Genomic DNA, 22,038 nt, shown 5'->3' on the forward strand with positions numbered 1-22,038 from the left:
CTTCGATACTTTCAATCTTAAGACTTAAATAGATGGATATCTTATAAAAGCTTATTAAAGCAAGTTTTCCTTCAAAACCCTCTTTTCTTACCAAACTTCTCTTACTAAGACTCATGACTTGAAGTTGCTTTACTTCATGAGTCTTAACTAACAAAGAAGTATTAAAGTTTTTAATTAATTTTTTAGATGCTTCTTCATTCTTGCAATCATTAGCATAGTATTTCTTTTATTGATACTTAAAATAAGTCTCATTAGGTGAACTTGTCTTTACTTTTTTAGTATTATTTCCTTGACTTTTTTTAGTCTTGGGCTTAGAAGATTGAGGATTACTTTCTTTAAACCTTCTTTTTGGAAATGAGAGCTATTTATTGCTATGGAAGGGCTTAGCTCCTCCTTGGAAATTATTTTTTGATTTCCAAGTTTTAGTTATAGTGCTTTACTCACTATAGCCAAATCCTTATTCTTTCAACTCTAATTGAGAAGCCAAAGCAAACGCATCATTGATGTTGGTTGAAATTATTTCTTTCTTCTAATACCTTATTCTTGTTGCTACACTCAATCCATTATAAGAAAAAAATAAATAAATAAATAAATAAATAATCCAATTGATTATAAGCAAGTTGATTTTGGAATTTTCTAATTTACTTGAGGAGTGAATTTTTTTCTCTTTATTCATATCACTTTCAATGTCATCGGCCAAATACCAATGCTCAACTTCCTTGTGGTTTTTTATGCTCTATGTCCCTCCACTTCTTAAGTCATTATATTTTGGCTCTATGAGAGTTTGATTTGTTCTTTTGGCCTTTAAATAAAAGCTTCTTTCTTTACATTCTCCTTCATCAAAGAGTCTATTAGAAGTTAGTTCACTTCCAACTTCTTCTCAAACTTTCTTTTTCTTTTTCTTCCATAAGCTTCTTTATAATTTTTCAACTTAATCAAAAGACACAATATTTTTTTTTCCACTCTTGATCCTTATATTGAGTGCCTAGAAGTTTTAGAAGTAGTTTTCTTTTGAGACTTTGGATTTCTACTCTCTCTTTTACTTTTTTTTTTTTTTTTCATTTTGAGAATCTAGAGGTTCTTATAAATTCTCTACGTATTCTTCTTACTCTTTTTAGGCCTCCTCTTTATTATCTATTTCTAGAGTAAGAGAAGGCTCTTCTTTAAGCAAGGGGTTTTTTTCACCAATCTTCTTTTTGGTTTCATCTCTTAACTCACTTGCATCTTTTGTACATTGGTCTCAAGGTTTTTTTTTTTTTTTTTTTTTTTTTAATCATTAGAAATTTGGTCTTATAGTTTTTTTCACCATCTTGAATAATTCTTCTTGTCTTAGCCAAAATTTCTTGTCAAAATTTTCCTTCAAGTCTTCACTCTCAATTCCAATTTTATAAGCTCTGATGTCATAAATAATATTTCTTCACTTTGAGATCTTTTTTACTTCTAAAAAAATCCAATAAAATAACATTACTTGTTTTAAAAACAATCTTAAAATAATTCTATAATTGCACCACCAAATTCTTACATTGTTCTAAAACAAAACAGAACTAATTTGGAATCCAATCTAAAATCCAATTACATCGTGGTTCTATGCCACGTCAAAACTCTACATTGTGGCACAATCTTTTGTTGCCAATATTTAGAAGTCATCTCCTAGTGAAATTAGTCACTTTGTAGGTGAATTTTGATATTTTTAAATTTAATTTAAACTACAATTTTAGACCTTAAGGAAGATGGATTGCCAAATTCTTTTTAGAAGCATTTGGGATTCATCTTTGGGTTCTAATTTTCCTCACTCTACATGGTACCTCTATACAATGTGAACTTTAGGATGAAGAAGGTGGTTCTCCTTGTCTCTCTGTTGCCACCTCATTGCAGCACTCTTATAAGTATCAGGAGTATCTTGGCTCACATTTAACCTCTTTTTTTTCTTACAAAATGTTTACACAATTTTTTTTAAACCTCACAATTGACTGTGCAAGTGATAGTATTTCTTCTCATATTCAAGTCTTCTTTGTTGAGCACATTGACATAGCTTGTAAATAATTTTTTTAAATCCACTAATTAGACAATAGGTAGTAGAATATGTACAATTACTTAATAACAATAAGAATAGCTCTACAATAATATTTTGACATCTTTCTTTATTCTCTAGCAAATTATTTATATGTAGAAGTGCAAATTTCAAATATTGTATGTTATTATGTTTTTCAGCATTGAACAAATCTTAACAATACATTATGTATAAATCATTGTTTGAAACTCTTTCAAATATGTTTTAGCAGTTTTATATATATATATATATATATATATATATATATATATCTATATGTGTGTGTGTGTGTGTGTGTGTGTATGTATGTATAATGAAGTATATATAATATTTTAGATTAATATTATTGGAAGTTAAAATATATCTTATGTTATTACATTCTATGCATAAGACTATACAAAAAAACAAGAAAGTGAATTAAAACTTTATACTAAGATAACCATGTAAAATGACATGATATTAAATTTTCTATATCTTCATGTACAATTATGCAATTTGAAAGAATTCTAGACTTTTCATAAATTTTTGTTTTTATTCTCTAACTCAACATGCTTTTAACCATTTATAATTTATTCCAACCTCAAATTAAAGTACCATTATTATCAAATTATTTATCTATCTTGTCATGATTATCTTTCCACATTAATTTTTTATATTCTACTAAATTCTTTTACATTATTTTTATGATGTGTGAGTCTTTTCAACCACATCTTTAATAATAAAGACATTATATTAAATTTATATAATTTATAAATAAAATTCATAAAAAAGAATTTAAATTTTACAAAAATAATTGAATCTAAAGAATAATTTAGAAGCAAAATTCCTTGTTACTAATTGAATTCTTTGAAAGGCTCTAGACATCCCAAATTTGTACCTAATATATATATTAATAATATTATCTAAATCTTTATATGCTTTGTTTAAGAATATTTTTTAAAATCAATATAAAGTTATTTCTAATATTCAATGCATAAAAAAAGAACAATTTGTAGAAGTAACAGATTTTTTTTCCTTTCTATTCAATTATCATTATTTTTTGCCAAATTAATCATGATAAGATAGCTTCTTTTTGAAACTTACTCTTATTCCTTCTTCCTACCTTCTTTAATATAAAATCTATAAAATATTTAATAGAATTTTACATTAGAATCTTAAAATATTTTTGATTATTTAATTGAATAAAATAAATAAATAAATAAAATTATAGATAATTATAGATATCTAATTAGTACAAAAATAGTTTCTTTTTCTTCTACGCCATGCCATCAGGTAAAATATTGTAGTGCCTTTATCACATTGAATATCTTTTTAGATATCTACAATTCTATATCATAGTATACTGTTCAACTTATTCATTATGTTGCTTGCTACTCAATTAGCAATAGCATGTTGGTTGATCAAGTCTTCAACACCAATATATGTATATTCAAAGATAAATATCCAAATGACAAATTTGCTTGTATTTATCAATTGAAATGGTGATGCATGTAGTTTCTATTTGCAAGTATTATTGTAATACTTCATAGTATATCTTGTTTGATTGGACTTGATAATAGATGTTTCATAATGGTTTTTGATTGCATCATAACAAATGGCTTTTATTAATCCATTACTACTACTCAAAATAATACCCATAATAAGTTGATTGGTCATTTTGAAATATGATTCATGTTCAAAAAATTCCTATTAAGTATGGTTCTTGCAACACACTCTTTATCTTTGTCCCATGGTATAGCACATTGTTCCAATTGGTTATCACCAGCCATATAGAGTATTGTGTAAAAGAACATAGACAATACCAAAATCAAGAAATATATCTCTTGCTTTCAAATGAAGGCAACTTAAAAATTAAATAAGGTATGAACCCATGCATAGAAATTACTCTATCAATATTAAGTATATTTTAAGTAAGTTTTTTTTCATTTTTTTTTATTGAAGGAAAATATATTATTGCAAAGATTTCCATAAACTAGTCTCAAAATTTTCCTAGAAGTTAAAGATAATTTTTTATAACAAAATATTACATACTCTTTGTATATTTTTTAAGAATTTTGTCAAGAATCATTTCAAGTTTCATAAAATGGAAATCTTCTAAATATGCTTAAAGCAAGTACATGCTTTTATTACTAGAAAATTAATCCTAAAAGAACTTAATTGACTAGATGAAGCAACTAATGTTTATAAAGTCATGATTAGTAGATATAAATCATCGCCATCAATAATAAAATCACAAATTTTATAAATTATATAGAATAACTTAAAAGATCTTCTTATTCAAATTATAAAGCATGTCCAAGTTGTCTAAATCTTGTAGTGTTAGGTGTACTCTCAATGGCCCTTGAAAATCAAAAAGTATAATTTTTTATTATACTCAATTGTACTTATAATCACATTAAATCTCCAAGGTAAACAACCTCGGGTTAATAGAAAAATGTTGGTAAGAGAAGTTAGCAAAATAGATTTGTAACTTTGGAAAAAACATTGGCTCTTGAGATTAAACCTAGAAGACTTTGCCTTAATCCCATAGGTTGTTGGAAATCTATCCAAGTTGTTCTTGTAATGAAGGTAGACTCTTGCATGCCAACAATGAAATAGACTTAAAACATTGAGGTAGAATTCAACCTCCACCTTGCCTCTTTTTCTAGATAATAAACAATCGACTTAAAACAAGTATGGACAAGATAAATCTAAGTATTTAATACTACTGAATTTTATTTTATTTTATTTTATTTTATTTTTGATTTCTTGAGAATCTATTTTTTTGACCATGGCATCTTAAAATTTCCAATGTTTTTGTCAAGTTGAGGATTAAGGAAAAGAAATACCAAAGCAAACAGATTTACTTTCACTATCCAAGCAATCATATATTTGCAAAGCATAAGTACTATAGTATACTCTCTATTGAATATTCATCCATCATCACAAGCTCAAACAAATTTTCATCTCAAGAATAAATAATAAATTGATCATTCAAAGAAGTATGCCCTTGACAAGTACGACTTTGATATATTATTTGGTATGTCAAGACCAACTTTTGATTCTTCAAAACTTCACACAAGTTTTCTGAAGAGGCTCATTTATTGCTGATTTTAGCAACTATCAAGATTGTGGTGGTTACATGGCTCATTACTTTAGAACCAATTAGTCCTTTTTTTGATCAATTATTATATACATTTTTTATTTGGCAAGCTTGAATAAAGGATAATCTTACCATTATAGCCTTAGTAGAATAATACTAGTTTTTGATACAATCTATCACATGATTGTGTAGTTCATCAACAACTTGCCGATTTATAAGAAAGAATATCCACTCATATCACAAATCAAGCTACTACCAATCTATATAAAGCATTACAAATAATACACAATCTTTCTTATCATACATCCAATCTATGCAAAGCATTGCAATGGTCTCTATGGATATTGATATAATATGATTTTTGTTTAATATTCTAAATTTCAAAATAAAAAAAAAAAAAAAAATGACCAAGCATAAATAAACAATATAAGTAATTATGATTCTTATAAGGTAGCCAAATGTCTTGTCATCTAATTAGTGGCACACATGAATGGATTAATAAGATTCTCACTTTTCCTATCTATTATCTAGCAAAAATATATCCAAAAGAACAAACTTGAAAAAATTAGCAAAGATAGAAGATAAAAATATTGTTTTGATTTGCTAGGCTTCAAATAGATAAGAATTTATTTGTAAAGCTTGGCATATAATTCCTTTATTTTTGGGTGGGATACATAATATATATATATATATATATATAAAATAATTTTGGCAATCATAGAAGTTGTGGCAGAACGGTGAGGTGAAGAATTTGTCATAAGAGAAAAGAAAACAATGACATCAAGAAGAAGATGAAGTGCTGATGATCGTAGAGGACAAAAATTGATTAAATATATAAGATGGAGAAGGAGAGCTCGAGCAACAACTTGAACCTACTCCAATGTTGTATAGTAATACAGCCATTAGGAGAAAGCAGAGAGGGAATTTTTTTATTATAGAAGAGCTTAAATTAAAAAATAAATAAATAAATAACAAATTATCTTAAAAATATAGATAATAGACAAAGAGGTAGTAAAATTAATAAGAGCTAATATTACCTTCTTATAGAAGAAACTTATATTTACTTTATAGGAACATAAATGAGCCAAATTAAAATAAATAAGATATGTAATTAATATAGGCATCTTTAGAAAGAAGTTTAAAATGGCTTTTAAAAAAATTACCTTAAATTACTAAGAATTGATATCTGAAGAGGACCAATTATGAATCAAGGTCAAAATTAGATCTTAAGGAACAAAACCATATACCTACAATGACTCTAGAGTTTTTAGCTCAATTGAAAAATGGGATTTGGAAGAAAACTTGTGACAAGATTTTTGAAAGTTGATTTCATGTGATTTGAAGGTATAATGAGGTTTTGAGAGCTTTTCAAAGTGAGAGATGTATTCTATAGTTTGGATTTTATGAAATAAAAAGAAGTTTATAAATTTGATGATTTTGTGATTGTTGCAATATACTTATATGTGAAAATTTGTTAGTTGTTTAGTGTGCTTTTTATAAATGTGTAAGAAAATTTTTATATCAATTGAGTAGTTCAATCTCACTAACAAACAAATTAAATTTTATATTCAATCTTACTAACAAACAAATTAAATTTTATATTCAATCTTACTAACAAACAAATTATATTTTTAGAAAAATTAGTTGTATGCACTAAAGGGGCCTTTATGCTCAGAAGCCTACTTTAAAAAAACATGGTACAAAAGTCTTACAAATTACTTCTGCTAGTATTAAAAATAAAAATAAAAATAAAGAAACTGTCTTTTGAAGTACTTGGCATTTGGACACTTTATAGAAGAAAAAGATGCCATAAGATGAACCAAAAATATTTATTATTATAAGTATTAGTATATTAGTTCGTATCTGGATTCTAACAATTATGGCAAAAATAATAATTATAACAATAAATAAAAATTAACCACTAAAAAATCAACCATTAAAAAGATGAAAATTCGAATTCCAATTGAGTAAGAAATTACTTCAAATAACAATTAAAATTTGAGTTTGTATCCTTTTAATAGTTATCTTAAGCAATTTCTTACACAACTTTTTAAATTTTAGTAAAAACCAGCTCTTGAATTAGATCAACAAATTTCAGGAAACAGACTATTCATGTCACATAAGAAAAAATTATATTGATTTTCTTTTTCTTTTATAACTTTTGGGCTAAGTTTCCTAAATATAAAACTAACTTAATTTTTGAATTTCTACCAATCAAAGAATTTAAAAGTTATCACCTCTCACCTTCTGTCATAAGTATAAAGACAAATTGATTAGTACTCAAGAAAATACAACTGGTCTGCCACAACAAACACAAGGCTATTGTTTTTAATGTAGAACAAATATTACCCTGAAAGTTGAGCAGTTTTAACCTGATCAATAACAAATTTCTGAGCACTTCGATTGGCAGAACATCAGTTGCAACTTCACTAATGAATGTTAACGATGAACAAAGCCTGGCATTCGCACACACACACTGTACTCACTAGACGAAAACAAGAAGCTACATTTAAATCCTTCCCAAACCAAAGAAGCTGAGGTGAACAAATCATATGAACATTTTTTTAGTAAGAACTCTTTCTCTATTGTTACAAGAACTACACCGCGGGCTCAGCTTCCTGGGAGGGCATAAATGGATGAGTAGTAGTGCGTGGGTACATGATCACCGCCAGCATGGCCATGATGGCTGTGCCAAGGGCCCCAGCTAACGGGTTTCTAACATGTGCACCTGTGAACCAGGTGGGCGCATTGTGCATATATTGCACTATCCCTCCAACAGTTAACACATAGTTGATTGATACAAGGCCCGCGTGGAGTCCTATAGGAAATGCCAAGTTGCGGTTCATCTTCGCCCGTGCACCTGCTAAGGCCACCGATAGAAACCAAAGGCCTGGCATTGCCGGCGGTGACCTGCACAGCCAACATGTAAAATCATCTCAGTATCTCTAACATGTTCAAAACCGATTTTGTAATTAGCGAATATATATATATATATGATGTGTGTGTGAGAGAGAGAAATAATGATAAGAAACGAAAATTTTCCAATGCATGAAAATTTCACCCACCAGTGCACTAGTGCAAATGCAACAGCGGATAAAAACACAGCTTTGTGAAACCCCAAATCAACCGCAATCTCTTCTTGCAACCACGCTCTGAAAAGAACTTCCTCTACAAGCGCCACCGCCAGTCCAACTCCGACTGCTTGTCCCAAAAGCTTACTAATTTTGATGAATGTAAACAATGCGACTCCTGCAGTACCTACTTGTCACAAAGGCCCCAGATACTTTTTCAGGATACAAACAGAAGCAAAAAATTCTTACTTGAGACAAATTGAGGGTAGTAGCCAGAACAAGAAGGTTTACAGTAACTTTTACCAGGAAGTTTGGGATTTGTAGCAAACAGCACATTCCAATTGAATTGTACGTAGCCCAAGATGAAATTTGAGCTGTACAAGAATGTGACCAATCCACCACCCAAGGCTAAGCCCAAGCCTAAATCTTTAGCCTAGACAGCGGATAAACAAACTGTTAGTTGGGTATAACAGAATAAAGTGTTGTGCAAGCGCTATTATGACATCTTAAAAGCAACTTGAAGAATGTACCTTTCGCTTAGACCAGAAACGAAGACCATAACGTAGAAGAGGCTTATTGTAGCCACGAACTCGCTTCCCCCAGATTGTAACGAGAATGAGAATAGCCCCATACAAACCAACCACAGATGCAGCATCGGCGACCCCGCCTGGTGCTTTGGTAGCCCATTGTTGCAACAATGAGGGCAAGACGGGTATCAATACAGGAGACCACAACAATACAACCATTGCAGCAAATCCAACAAGCCTGTTATACAAGGGACACAAGAAGCAACTCGTCAACACCAATTCAAGAAATAAAAATTGACAAAACTTGGCTCCTTGAATATATCGCAAACTTAGCTTCTCTCATTCTGTGCGTAAAGACAAATTGTTGTTTCTAGTGAAGGCAAGTCTTGCAATGAGTAGAGCAAAGGATTAGGAGCACCTCAGATGTAGTGGACGTTGATTCACTTGTAAAAAGACTAGAAGACGATCAGTAAGGCTCATAGCACCCCGCAGACCACCCCATAGAAGCGCTACTTTACCAATAAGTCGAAGGAAGCCACCCCTCTGCCCAAGTTCTGCTAACATTGCCACCAACCTGCATGAAAATTATTTTCCACAGGTTTCAAGGTACTAAAATAAGTCCATCTTCATCCTGGGGGAAAATCTTGTGTAGGCGCCATATAAAAGTGTTCCTATGTATGGCATACACACTAACTAGTTACCAGTTTGTTCAATAGAATAAATGTAAATCCCAATTTTTACTCACGTACCTCTCATGATCTATCTCCCCATCCTCCTTGTGAGGAACCACTGGCGCTGCTACTGATAATGCCTTCTCAGCCAAAGGATGGATGCTGGAAATGATACCTGCTCTAACACGCTCCTTTTCCATATCCTTATTAACACCCTCAATGGGTTGACCATCTTTTTGCACTCCTGGATCATCCTTGTTCGACATATTCATTCCGGCAAGTGTGGCGCCACCGGTGACAGCTGCAGCCATCATATTCATAACTTTGCTTCGCTTATTGCCTTCTGCTTTATCTTCCTCAACATCACATGATTCTTCCAATTCCGAAGATTGATCATCCTCATCGGATGTACCACCATCTACAGCTTCCGCTGCCTCCACTTCAGGATCTTCCAACTCAGAAAATCCACTTATCGGGCTTTCACTGCGGCGGTTTATACTTAGAACTGGAACATCCACAGCAGATTCTTTTACTTTATGCCATGAAGAGTTGTTAGATTCAGCATCACTAGCACATGGGTCTTCTTCGGGTTCTTTGGCTATTTCTTCTTCTCCTTCACCACCAACTTTCTTATTATCCTCTTCTTTATCCTGGTCCTTATCAGTGACGATTAAATACACTGCACCTAGGGAAGCCAAAATAACACCCGTTAGCACTCCAATAGGAACCAATCCGCCCAAAATGCGGGTGCCTCCCATGACGGTGCCAAGAGCACTAATTACCGTATCAGATGATAAAATTCCTGATTTTCCAGCATCTAACCCACCAGCACTGGATCCCTTTTTCCACCTTTGAACTGCAACAGCTACTGAATTAGCTACCTTGCCAACCTCTTGCTCTAAATCGATTCCCAGAGATTCCATTCCTGCAACTCCCAACCTTCTCAGTAATTCCAACTTTAGAGCATCCTTCAACATATCTTCAATTGGGTTTGAAGCCTTCATTTCATTGATTCCCGTCACCTCTGCCTCGATGGTCCCGTCATCGTGCACTGTATCTTCTCCAGAACTGTTGTCTTCATTACCGATTTCCTGGTCGATTTCCTGTGACAACTGCTCTATGGTCATGCCACTAATAACTGGCTTAGTAGAATCTTCTACTTGCATCAACTTTCTTTGTTGAGTTTCAAAAGCTTCCTGTCCTACGGAAAAGCCTTTGGGTTTGGAGGCTACACCATTCACACTTGGGAGTGAGTCATCAGTTGATGATTCAAGAGTTCGACCATTCAACGGACGCTCTACAGTAGTGAAATTCCCTTCTTTTTGGATCAGCAAAACTTTAGACTGTGGCTTTTGAACGGAATCTCCATTCAGCAATTTGGTAGAAAGCAGTTTCATTGCGCTCTCCTTGATGTCCATCACTTGATTGGATTTCTCAGGTACGTTTGTGGTCTCCCTTACTTCATTGACCTCCCCTTGATTCTTGACACCTACGTCTGCAGCAGTTCCTTTCTCTATGATCTCATCAGTTCGGCGAGTGTTGCAACCATTTTCTCCGCCATAAATAATCTTCTTAGAGTCTTTGTCTGCAGCTGCTGCTGCTGCTGCCTTCGTTGCTCCATCTTTCTCAATATGCTTAGAAAGAGGTGAACTACCCGCGACCTTGCTGTCGACTTCTTCCTTCCCATTCCCTGTACCACAGTTTTCCTTACTGTCGACTTCACCTTTCCCATTCCCTGCGTCACCGTTTTCCTTACTGTCGTCTTCCTTGCTTCTCTCATTGTTGTTACTAATCTTACTACTCCCTTCCTCTTTAACATATTCTTTGCTACTGTCTTGGTCATCGGAACCTTCCTTTATATTGGCTGCATCATCCTCTGCAGCTTCTTTCTGCTCCTGATCCAGTTTCTCCAGCATGCTCTCGACGACACCGAAAACATTAGTCACGGCCATTTGTGTTGAATCATCAAATCCTGTAAGGGCTTGAAATGCTAATCGCATGTCCAAGGGAGAAATAGGGGGCACAGATGGGGCGCTAGTTTCAGAAGTAGGAGCAGGAGGAGGAGGCGGAGCGCTATTCTCAGAGGTTGGAGCAGGTGGAGTTGGGGTGGCAGCAGCCGGAGACTCAGGAGTAGTTTCCTCCACAGGTTTTTTCTCTTCTTTTGCATTCATGCTGCCAGTAGTAGGTGCTGTATCTTCTGCCTTCTTATCTTCTTTCCGAGCGGCCTCCCCAACTGGAGCGTCTTCCGCTACATCCTGGTTTCTGTCTCCGGTTTGTTCGATTTCTTCTGGTTTATCACCAGTAGATTCGCGCTTCCCTTCAAATGGCTTGCTTTCCGTGTTGTCTTTGAGTTCTTCCGAGTTAGGCTCTTTTGAATCCTGCGGCGCATCCTTTGATGCATCCTTTGCTGGATCTTTCAGCGTGTCCTTCGGTGCATCCTTCGGTGTATCCTTCGGTGTATCCTTGGCTGAATTCTCTCCAGAATCGTTTGGACCACCGGACTGATTCTTGTCCTCTTGCTTAACATGTTCACTACCTACATCTATATTCCCATTCTCATGTATTAAATCTCTTCCCTCAATCATAGCACATGTATACTGAGAATAAGATTCTTGTCCACCGCAAACACGCATATTTAGATAACTAGGTGGATAGGATTTTTGATACTGCTAAAAAACAAATCCTTGTTTCATAACACGAAGCGTTGTGATTCCTATGTGACCTAAGCCATTCAACCTTTCAACAGGACAGCATGCACACAAAAGTCACAGAGTTCTAGGCAAGTAAATATAGAAAATGCAATATACAATTACCAAAGGACATGCTATCTCATACTCACCTTGCTTATCAGCTTTCTGCACTTCACTAGGATTTGCCACTGGATTTGATGGGGTTACGCCATCTTCATTTTCACGTGATGCAGGAGGTGCACTTTGAATATTCTCAAGACCCCCAGAGGTCAAACTGTCACCAGACAAATGTGGAGGATTGGTGACAGATTCTTCCTTCCCACCAGAAACCGAAGATAACTTTCCCTTGATACTGTCAATTAATCCAGTAGGAAGAGTTGGAGGAGGTATTTTCTTGCCAAATCCAACCAAATTGAAACTAATTCCTCTTGCTTGCACGGCCCCTGATACTGCCGCAGCCATACTTCCTCGCACTTCCTCGGGAACGGCCTCCTGCAATGCTGTCAGAATGCTCTCTCCTTCTCCTACAGCTTTCAAGACCTGAAACGGGTATATCCGAGATTTGTATTAGCATGCACCGACACACTGTTTATTCTACTTTTAAGGCTTATGGTTGTCATTGTATGATGAGGGATCTGAGTTCAAGAATTTCCGACCTGAGCTTTTTGTTCATCTGATAGAGTGCCAGGCATCGTGATATCCAACACATTCATAACACTCTCAGCTGCTGCTTTCATTTGAATGACATCAGGGACTTCTTCAGCCACTTCTTCAACCACGTCTTCTTCTGGAGGGTTCTCTTGGAGCTCTGAAGAATTATTATCTGGGTCTTGCAGGGTACCATTCGTTTCTAAAGAGTTGCGCTCTGTTTCAGAGGAGGAGCTCTCTGCCCTCAGATCACGTTTCTCCGAAGTTTTAGAACCATCCGTTCCTTCTATCATTTCATTTCCTTCAGCTTCCTCAGCTTTCGTAGCCAACAAATCCCTCTCTTCTTGCATGAAAGTATCATCCTTTTCATCCATAGATGTGTCGTCACCTTTCAAAGCTGCAGAAACAACAAATAATCACTCAAAAATGAGTGTGATAGGCAAAGATTCCACCATCACAGAACCCAACTACCGTGTCCAGGTTTTGAGTGCCGTTGTTAAACAGTGCAACTTTACCAGGTTCTGATGAAGATTCTCGAAAACAGCGACCAAAATGAGATATGCGCACGTTTAGAACCAGCTGCGCTATGGAAATTGTAATCGAAGGATTTACTTACCTGTTATCATTATACATATTTCTCTTACATACTTGAATGACGCATTTCAGCAATTAAACAGCAAATTTAAGTAACCGAAACCTCACCTTCAACGGAATTATCCACCTTAGAGTTTTCGAGACTTGGAAGTATGTCTTTGACTTGAATTGGCACGTTATTCAGCACAGGCGGCTGCTCTCTTGCATTTGTATTACTTTCTGGATCATAAGGATTAACTAAATTAAGAAGTGGATGCTGCCCCTTCAGCAACGCGACTTCCACTGCTGCTAGCCACTGCGGTTCAAACCAAATCACTTCTAAGTAAAGATGGGATTGACAAAATTTGACATACGACAATAATAGCTCAACTGGTTCCAGTCAACAGATCCATCAGATGTTACCTAATTTTTCCATTTCCGAAACTGTGTGCATTGGAGAGCACGCATATATATATATATATATATATATATAAAGTTCTTTTTTCTTACTGATGTGTGGGTATGTCATAAATGAAACCAATCCGAGTGGGTATGTATAATCAATCCAACTCACCTCAAAGGCAACGGTGTGACTCCATTCATGTCCTGATGCACTGCCGGGCTCTCTGACAACCCTCTTAGCAGAAGTTGAGTTACTCGCGGGAATCTGTGCCACAAGGGCAGTAGTAAATGGATTTGCTTCAAGGATGCTGTAAGGAACGGAAGTCGCTGGAATTGCAAAGTCCTCTCCCTGCTCAAAGTAAGACACATTAACAAAGTAAGACCTCTTCAGAACCACATTAACCTTGAAGTGGAACCCAAAAAGGTTCGTAAGCTCAAAGTATCAGCAAATAAAAGTAACAAACCAAAATATATTCACAAGCAGCAAACTACATTGTAATAGGGTAACGTCGACTTAGTCTTAATTGCAAGCTATACGCGAAGTGCATGCGCACTATTGCGATCGGCAAGAACTTAGGAAAGCTGTGCAAAGCTAAGCAATGATATGTCTGGATACTTGTATGCATGACCTTGATAATCATCATGAATCAATATAACACTATACATGCGAAACTGTTCAAAAGTGGCCTCATCATTACGGCTAAGTACTTACTCCCCAGCGTATTAGTACTCATACTCCATGTGAACATTTTGAGGTTCACTTTCTACTGGTACGATTACATCATAAATGAAAGTAGCCTTGCCAGACCAACTAATTTACGTGCCGACACAATAGATGCAGACAAGTTTATGTGTTTGCCTGAACACACAAAAGCGGGACTTGCACTGAGTTGACATATCTTGCAGAACTAGCGGCAGAATAAAATTCTTCAAGAGTATCAAAACCGTAAGTCACTCTTGAGATGGTTGCATCGAACTCGCGAACTGAAGTAGACGCCAAAGCTGTACTCAAATCGAAACCTTTCTTGTGTCCCACAAAAAGCACCTACGCACAAAAAAGCCCAGAGTATCAAGCAGTGAACTTCTAAATTGCTACATACATAGCTGTAAGAGGTCAAAACCAACTACTCGTACCTTATTCGCTTCAAGAATGCTCACAAGGCCTTTAGCCATAATGCGATCGAATTGTCCATTATTTGTCATTCTTAAATGCATGGATGACTGATGCAAATCGAAGGGATTGGAAAGGGCTACAGCAGCCATTAAAGGAGTGGACCCTGCTTCTTCACCCAGATACTTAGTCAACATGTTGGCACCCCAGCCCCAGCCAACACCCATTAGTGTTGACCCCGGTCGCTGGCGAACGATGTGCTCAACAACCAAGCGAACATCATCACTGTCTGCCCCTGAAAACACCCTAGTCCAACCACCCAACAGTCAAATTTTTCCCTTCAGCAAAGAATGAGAATTAGAGGTCTAACACTTGGCATGCCTTGCTCTTTGAGAGCGGTATGAATGTCTGTCGCAAATCCATTACAATGCAAGCAATGCTTAAGGCATATTAACCTAGTGCTAAGGAAACAGAGGAAAAACAAGGGCAAAAGATAAAAACTGAGAACAGGCGTTAAAGAATGTGCCTGGGAGTCGTCACTGGAGAGTTGGCACAGCCTCGTGGGTTTAATACCACAGGAAAGTAGCCATAGTGCATGGCATCATTGACAAACTGCTTTACTCCCTCATCTTCACTTCCCTCCGTCGTTCCTGCACAACTTCCAGACAATAAGTGATCACAGATAAACTATGACATTTCTCAATACAAAACGCCAATAGCTAACAAAGATGAACGTCATACAAAAATACAGTGTAACAATTATTACAGTACATTTTAAAACATGACATATACTGCTACCTTACTGCAGATTTTTCACTCATTCTTATTGAAATTTTCTTTTTAAAAAAATGAAGAATTATAAATTTCGATATAAAAAACAGAAGGGAAATAAGAGAGCTCAAAGAAAATTGAAGCTACATGTCACTAACCGGGAACGAGCAGCAGAATATTGGCAAAGTTGTCCTCGTATGTATCGAAATCGAGCTCCACCGGCCAATCAATTGCCACTACTCCCCCATCGGGCGCATGCAAGCACACCCTCTGATACTTCATGTATGTTCTTTTAGGTACTAGAATCTTTGCGGAACGAAGTGATGACATCGAAGGGCAACGCATTGACACACAACGATGGAATTGAGAAGGGTGTGACACAATGACCAAAGAATCCTCCAGACGTTCTAGGTGACTCTCATTGTCAGATCTTACTATGATAGTCGCAACAGCAACGATGGCCGCTAGGATGACTGCGGCCAGCAAGGTTTGAGACTGAGAGATCGAATAAGCCTCGAGCAGAAAATTCAGTAAGGGGTGCGTTATAAGAGGAACTGTCGACTCCGTTGACTCTGCTGATATACCCAGAGATTCTGCAGGCACCGCTTCTAAGTTCGATGATAGCTGAGAAACTGTACTTACTACATTCAAAGATATAGACGAGTCTTCTACCCTTGCAAATGGCATCGGACGTAGCTGAGTCGTAAAAATTGAGCAACTATGTAAAATTCTTAATGATTTCCCTTTTCGATTCCTATCCATGCTATTCAAACCTAGGCTGGCTACTTCACATTTTAAAGTGCAAGTTTTACAGAGAAATAGTGCGAAAGATTCTCTTCGCTTCCTGTGCGGCGACAAATATGCCGGTTGTATCATGCTGGATGCTTTTATCAACCCCGCCATTATTCAGGAAAGAATTCTCCAACCTCAAACTCCGCTCTGTTCAAAGATATCAAAGATGTTCGTAAATAAGCATATATCTTGTGAGCAATGAATTTCAATCAGCAACAAACAGCGATATGAAAATCACTTCAAAGAGCATAAAAGTGAAAACCAGAAATCCATGCACTATCATACTCACGCCACCATGAGTATGCACATTGACGGTCATTTCCAACTCAATCGTGTAAAGATCGAACCAACATATTTGGCGTACTTCTTCACTTTATATATCCTCACCAAAATCAAGATCATGACGAGGCATCATTTGAAGATGAGGACCATAGACCTGGTCATGACCCTAAACCTAAACCCTATGAAGCGATGAAGGTTTACTAACTAGTGGTTCCAAAGCAATGGATTACTGTTGCAAAAAATTAAGAATATTCATGGGAATGTTTGTACGATTTACAATCCCATGAGATTCATTAACATAATGCACCTGACCCATGTCCAGAGAAATTAGGAGCGGACGTCTGTACTTTGGCTTACATGCAAAGATCTCGAATTCGGTTCTCTAATGCTGCAGAGAGTAGAAAGCTTGAGACGATTCGGAAACAGCTCAAAATGCAAACAGACTGAAACATGTAACCAGACCACTGGTATGTTAGCCATTGCACGTAAGCAGAACTAGGTTTCAGAACAGAGGCTTCAGATTCATATGTTTAAGTCCAAATCTAATAACTGAAAACTGAATCTGCAGCGTTCTCGCTATCTCATACATCTACTGTACACACACACACACAACAATAACAGAATTAGACCTATCCAAACTGAAGGGAATCACACAGCGAATGCCTCCTATCCATTTCTATCCTTGGACAACTATCAATTGATCACATAGACATATTCTCTGAGTTACAGTCCAAGCCCAAACAAGTAACACAATACTCTAAAACCACGATTGGATTACATCCACGTCTAAACCATGCGCCAATCTTCAAATTAACTAAGCAATCCAAATATTCTGCACACCGAGACCAATCCACTCCACGCAGCTAAAAATTTCGTCCGCCAGTTCAGAGCACAAGTGTCATAAGGGCATAAACCCGAACCTTAATAACTTCACCCCTATCTCAAAACTAATCTTCATTGCCGTCGTTCTCAGTACAAAACTCCAGCCACATGCTCCCAAAAATTTACGAATTCTAGCAAATAGCTGAATCATCCCCGGAATTCCAACTGCCAGCAACGACTAACACTGTTCAAACTCACCTTGACTCGCGAAAACGTTCCAGAAAGGCCACTACAAGTAAGATGCCTCCCTCGCTCCACGCCGCATGCCAACCGCTTAAACGGCTGTAGGCGAGATCGCTGCACTGCGATTGCGAACCAGCTGGAAAAAACAAAAACAAAACAACAATCGTGCCCATTTCCAATTGACAGACGAAAGGAAAGGTGGAGAATAGTTCCTGCTCCCGCAGCAATGTCGAGCGCCTTCCGTTTCTAGGATGAGGCCCGGATGCATAAGACCCGGTGGTCCCAGTCCTTTCGATGTAAGGGTTGAGGACGGGATCTGTACAACCCGGTGGTTACAACCGCTTCCGGTTCTCTACCCACGTGCTCGACCAGTCTTCAACAGGTCATGGGTGGCTTTACTGCTAATTCGTTGAAATGAATTTGTTTCATCCATATTTGTGGGTGATTGGGCGTTAGAATTCTTAAGTAGTTAAGTCACTGATGGTGCTTTTGGGTTGATTCATGTAGGCTGACTATAGAGAGGATTTGATGTAGCAAATCCCTGATTAATTTTGAATTGTGTTTTTTAGGTTAGGTGTCAAAAGTTTGTTTAACCATGGACAAATTAAAATATTAATTCTAAAAAATCCAAAATTTTCATTGAAATGCAATGAATTTTATATATATATTTATACATGAGTTAACTAAAACTAAACACATAATACTTGAATAAATAGGATAACAGGTATAGTCTCTCCTGAGGCATTTTTGAGTAGATGGTAATATTGTTTTATCATCAATAAAATAACTTCTCATGCCTTGAGAGTGTAAATAACACAATATTCATTGATACTGTTTTTAGAATATTTTAAAATGCGGAATTTTTATTAAAAAATAATTTTTTGTAAAATAGAAATAGCTTTTCAATTAGCAAGTAAACAACAGGCAATCAGAGTTAAATTTCATTTAATATGTCTTTTTAATGTATATATATTATATTTTTTAAATTCAAATTATAATACAAATTTTTGTATAAAATATAGTCGTAAACAAAAAAAATTGTTAAATAGGTACGTAAAACCTTGTAGATATGTACTGATTTCTTGTTTGTTCTTCTTGAGCACTATTGTTTGATTTAAAGTTCTAATATATACATTTGTATTCAAAGAAGAAGAAAGTATAACTTATAAGTAATTTCTCTTAGAACAATCAGTACAAAAACAATGCTTTAGTAATTCCAATTTAAATTAGATGGTAATTCTTTACTAATTTTGTATAAAACAAAATACATAAAGCAATTATCTATATAACTACATTTAAACTATAATTGGACTAAGATAGATAATAGAAATCTAAATACTAATTTAAAACTCAGGTTTCATAGACTAAATTTACCAATTTTAATTAATTAATCATATGCATTTGTTCTATCTAAATAAACATAAGTAGGTTAAAACAATTACAAATAAATAGAGGTAAATATAGATAGATTAATTAAATGGTATTTATGAAAATTTATAAAAAATAAAAAACCATGATAGAAGCTACTTAGATTTTGATAAAATGTACTTAGATTTTGCACTTGCCAAATTGCTATAATATTAAATTTGTAAGCTGTTTTTAGACCTCCAAGATTAATATAGATGGGCTTCAAAACTTTGATACTTGTCCATGAACAATTCCTCATGACCAAGACCTTCTAATGTAGGACGTTGTCCTATTTGTCATATATTAATTGTTTTTTAGAAAGCAATTGCACATCTTTACTAGGAGAAGAAAAAACTTTACTTTTCTCTATTTTGACTTATTATGCTTAAATTCCATTATTTCTAATAATATCCTTCATAACATTTTTAATATATTTTTTTAATTTACCTTATATAGGAAAAATAAGATAATGTCCTATATTAGATATGCCTACTTATGACCTTCTCATTAATTAGAATATACAAGGATAATTTCAAGTTCATATTTAGTTTTATCATTGTTGTATATTTATTTACAATTCAATTCTTTATTGTAGTTTCATTAGATTCTTTGGTTTCTTTTACTTAGTAATAACCACTTAAGTTCTTACATACTTTTTAGAATATACTTCTTAATTTTATATAAATAACCTTTTTTTTTCTTTTTTCTTTTTTTCACGAGTTTGTATGAATTCATATCCTTGATTTGATTTGTTATTTAAAGATGAATAATTTGTATTACAGTTGACATCCTAATACTAACTCTATAATACTCAAAATAATATCTAACATCAACAAGATTATAATTACTACATTTGTAAATAAGTAAATAACATGTTTGTAAATAAATATTTGGTTTGAATGAAATATGGATCTTTATCATGAAATTTGATGATAGTGATGTAGTTGACAATATGTTTAATACTAAATATGCTCAAAGAAAGATGTGAAAATATTATTTTTTGTGCACCAAAAATCTACATTGATTCTAAATTGATGTCAGATAGTTTGTAGCAACTATATTTTAATATTAATGTCATGTAGTTATTGATGATCACCAAAAATATTTACATTTAGTAAGACAAAACTTTACATTTCAATTGGATTCTATCAATAAGACCAATTCTTTGTGTATTTTCACTATTAATTTTATATTTTAAAATTTTAAAATTTAAAGTAAAAGCTAAATTCTGTGCAACCATTCTTTGAAAGAAAATTGATTTATTTTTATTCTGGTGCATTTTTTATTTTTTATTTTTTATACAAAAATTATACTTTGTTATTTCATTGTTAATTCTCTATTACTTCAAAAATAAAAAAATAAAATAAAGTGTGAACATATGTATATTGGTAATGATTTAAAGTGATTAAATCATAGTCTTTTCCCGGCTAGTTTTAAATTACATAAATGTTTATCTATATATATATATATATATAAATGTTCAGTTTATTATTATTATTATTATTATTGCAAACATTCAAGACAATATGATATTATGTTATTCTGTCACTCATGGTGATTTATTGAAACATGGAGTGATATATCATACAGGACTTGGTAGGGTTCATCATGATTGAAAAATGTATTGGAATTTAATAATTATGTAATTTACACACCTTTCTTTTTAGTGCATTTAGATTTTGCACAAAAAACTTATATATCATACTTAAGAAAATGCTGCAATGTTGATAAATACAAAAAAGTTCAATATTAGAACAGCTTTTTGTTGTATGTTCGGAAACTCTTATTTGTGGATCACTTACTAAGTTTTTTAGATTTTGAGTTGAAATTTTTTGATAATTTTTGCTGTACATTGTGAAGTAATTAGTATCAACATTCTATTTTCAAACATTACTTACTGAATAAGTTATTTGGCTTAGTGTTGAAAATAAAATATAAGATTCAAAATTACAAAAATTGTGTGCCAATTGACACACACCTTCAAATGGAAACATCCTTTCAGAGCATGATGTTAAACTGCCAGCATGAGTGTAAACAATATAATGAATGTTTTCATGACATAAATAACGGTTTAATTTGGAATTTAATCAATTCAATTTTGGAGAATTTATGTTGATAAACCACCCATACTATTTCCTAATATATTCTAACTCCAATACTGCATTTTATATAGTTGAGGCATGTCATTATTTCACTGTGTATGTTTTTCATTATAATTATATATTTTTAAATGAAAAAAATGCTTCTAAAATTTTACAATACATGAATTCCAAATAACCAACCTTATTAATTACAACCTACCATGTTGTATACCATGTGAATGCAAATTGAATAATGATGAATTTGTCAATTCAACTCACACACACATTACATATTTCTTAAAATCAGTGTGACAAATGTACGTAACATATTACTTTTTCATACAATATCATACAATGTATCAATTGATTTATTCACTCTTACTTCGGATCTTTATTACCCATAAAACCCATTTAAATTTAATAACAATACATTCATAAGTAAAATTGACCTTTCATTTTGAGCTCTTTTTAAATCGAAACTGAGGGAGACAGTTTTCGTCACCTTCAGCAATTACAGCTGCTCAAATCTCACGTCGACTCAATTCAAGCCACTCTGTAAACGAGACCTTGTTCAAACTCCTACTCTGACATTGTTAACCCAAAAAGAAATGCTTCAATTAAAATAGACTAAGAAAGACCTGGGTCCATATAAATATTCCTGTAGTAAGTGGGAAAAAGTGAGAAAAGAACGGTGTCTTGACCCAAAAGTCCTCTTTTTAGGGTTCGAGGTACTGGGGTTCGAAAGCTGTAGGCTCTTGCGAAGCAGTGCTTTTGGGACTTGGTTTTCGTAGATTTGCATGAGAAGCGAAGAATCC

The 22,038-nt window shown here is 34.2% G+C and overlaps 1 protein-coding gene across 5 annotated transcripts; it reads right to left on the reverse strand.

Moving 5' to 3' along the window:
- Positions 1 to 7,477: 7,477 nt before the first annotated feature.
- On the reverse strand, positions 7,478 to 17,920 carry LOC112295296 (uncharacterized). Of its 5 annotated transcripts, none has more exons than XR_002973615.3 (16): positions 17,751 to 17,920; positions 17,028 to 17,113; positions 15,755 to 16,535; positions 15,352 to 15,475; positions 14,849 to 15,131; positions 14,574 to 14,759; positions 13,887 to 14,063; positions 13,442 to 13,628; positions 12,748 to 13,136; positions 12,241 to 12,631; positions 9,480 to 11,943; positions 9,149 to 9,284; positions 8,734 to 8,968; positions 8,507 to 8,636; positions 8,198 to 8,390; positions 7,478 to 8,042 (listed from the first exon to the last, which is right to left on the reverse strand). XR_002973615.3 is itself a non-coding variant. In XM_024546659.3 (16 exons), exons 3-16 carry the CDS (start codon positions 16,497 to 16,499, stop codon positions 7,730 to 7,732), a joined length of 5,973 nt encoding a protein of 1,990 aa, XP_024402427.1. In that variant the 5' UTR covers positions 16,500 to 16,535; positions 17,028 to 17,113; positions 17,751 to 17,920; the 3' UTR covers positions 7,478 to 7,729. The 5 variants fall into 5 exon arrangements, 4 of the variants coding, with proteins under 4 accessions (XP_024402427.1, XP_090100381.1, XP_024402428.1 ...); XM_024546659.3 differs by having other exon boundaries at positions 9,149 to 9,304; XM_090244255.1 differs by having other exon boundaries at positions 9,149 to 9,304; positions 17,018 to 17,113; positions 17,751 to 17,891.
- Between the last annotated feature and the right edge of the window lie 4,118 nt (positions 17,921 to 22,038).

Source organism: Physcomitrium patens, chromosome 18 (genome assembly GCF_059467195.1).
Source record: "Physcomitrium patens ecotype Gransden chromosome 18, ASM5946719v1, whole genome shotgun sequence".
Classification (NCBI taxonomy): Eukaryota; Viridiplantae; Streptophyta; class Bryopsida; order Funariales; family Funariaceae; genus Physcomitrium; species Physcomitrium patens.

What these genes read in the sequence shown, in the direction of transcription:
- LOC112295296 (XM_024546659.3), bottom strand. Translation starts at nt 16,499, where the DNA reads ATGGCGGGGTTGATAAAAGCATCCAGCATGATACAACCGGCATATTTG. An exon ending in GTTTCTGGTCTAAGCGAAAG is followed by an intron (nt 8,637 to 8,733) that starts GTACATTCTTCA and finishes TCCGCTGTCTAG; the next exon opens with GCTAAAGATTTAGGCTTGGG. An exon ending in GCATTTGCACTAGTGCACTG is followed by an intron (nt 8,043 to 8,197) that starts GTGGGTGAAATT and finishes TTGGCTGTGCAG; the next exon opens with GTCACCGCCGGCAATGCCAG.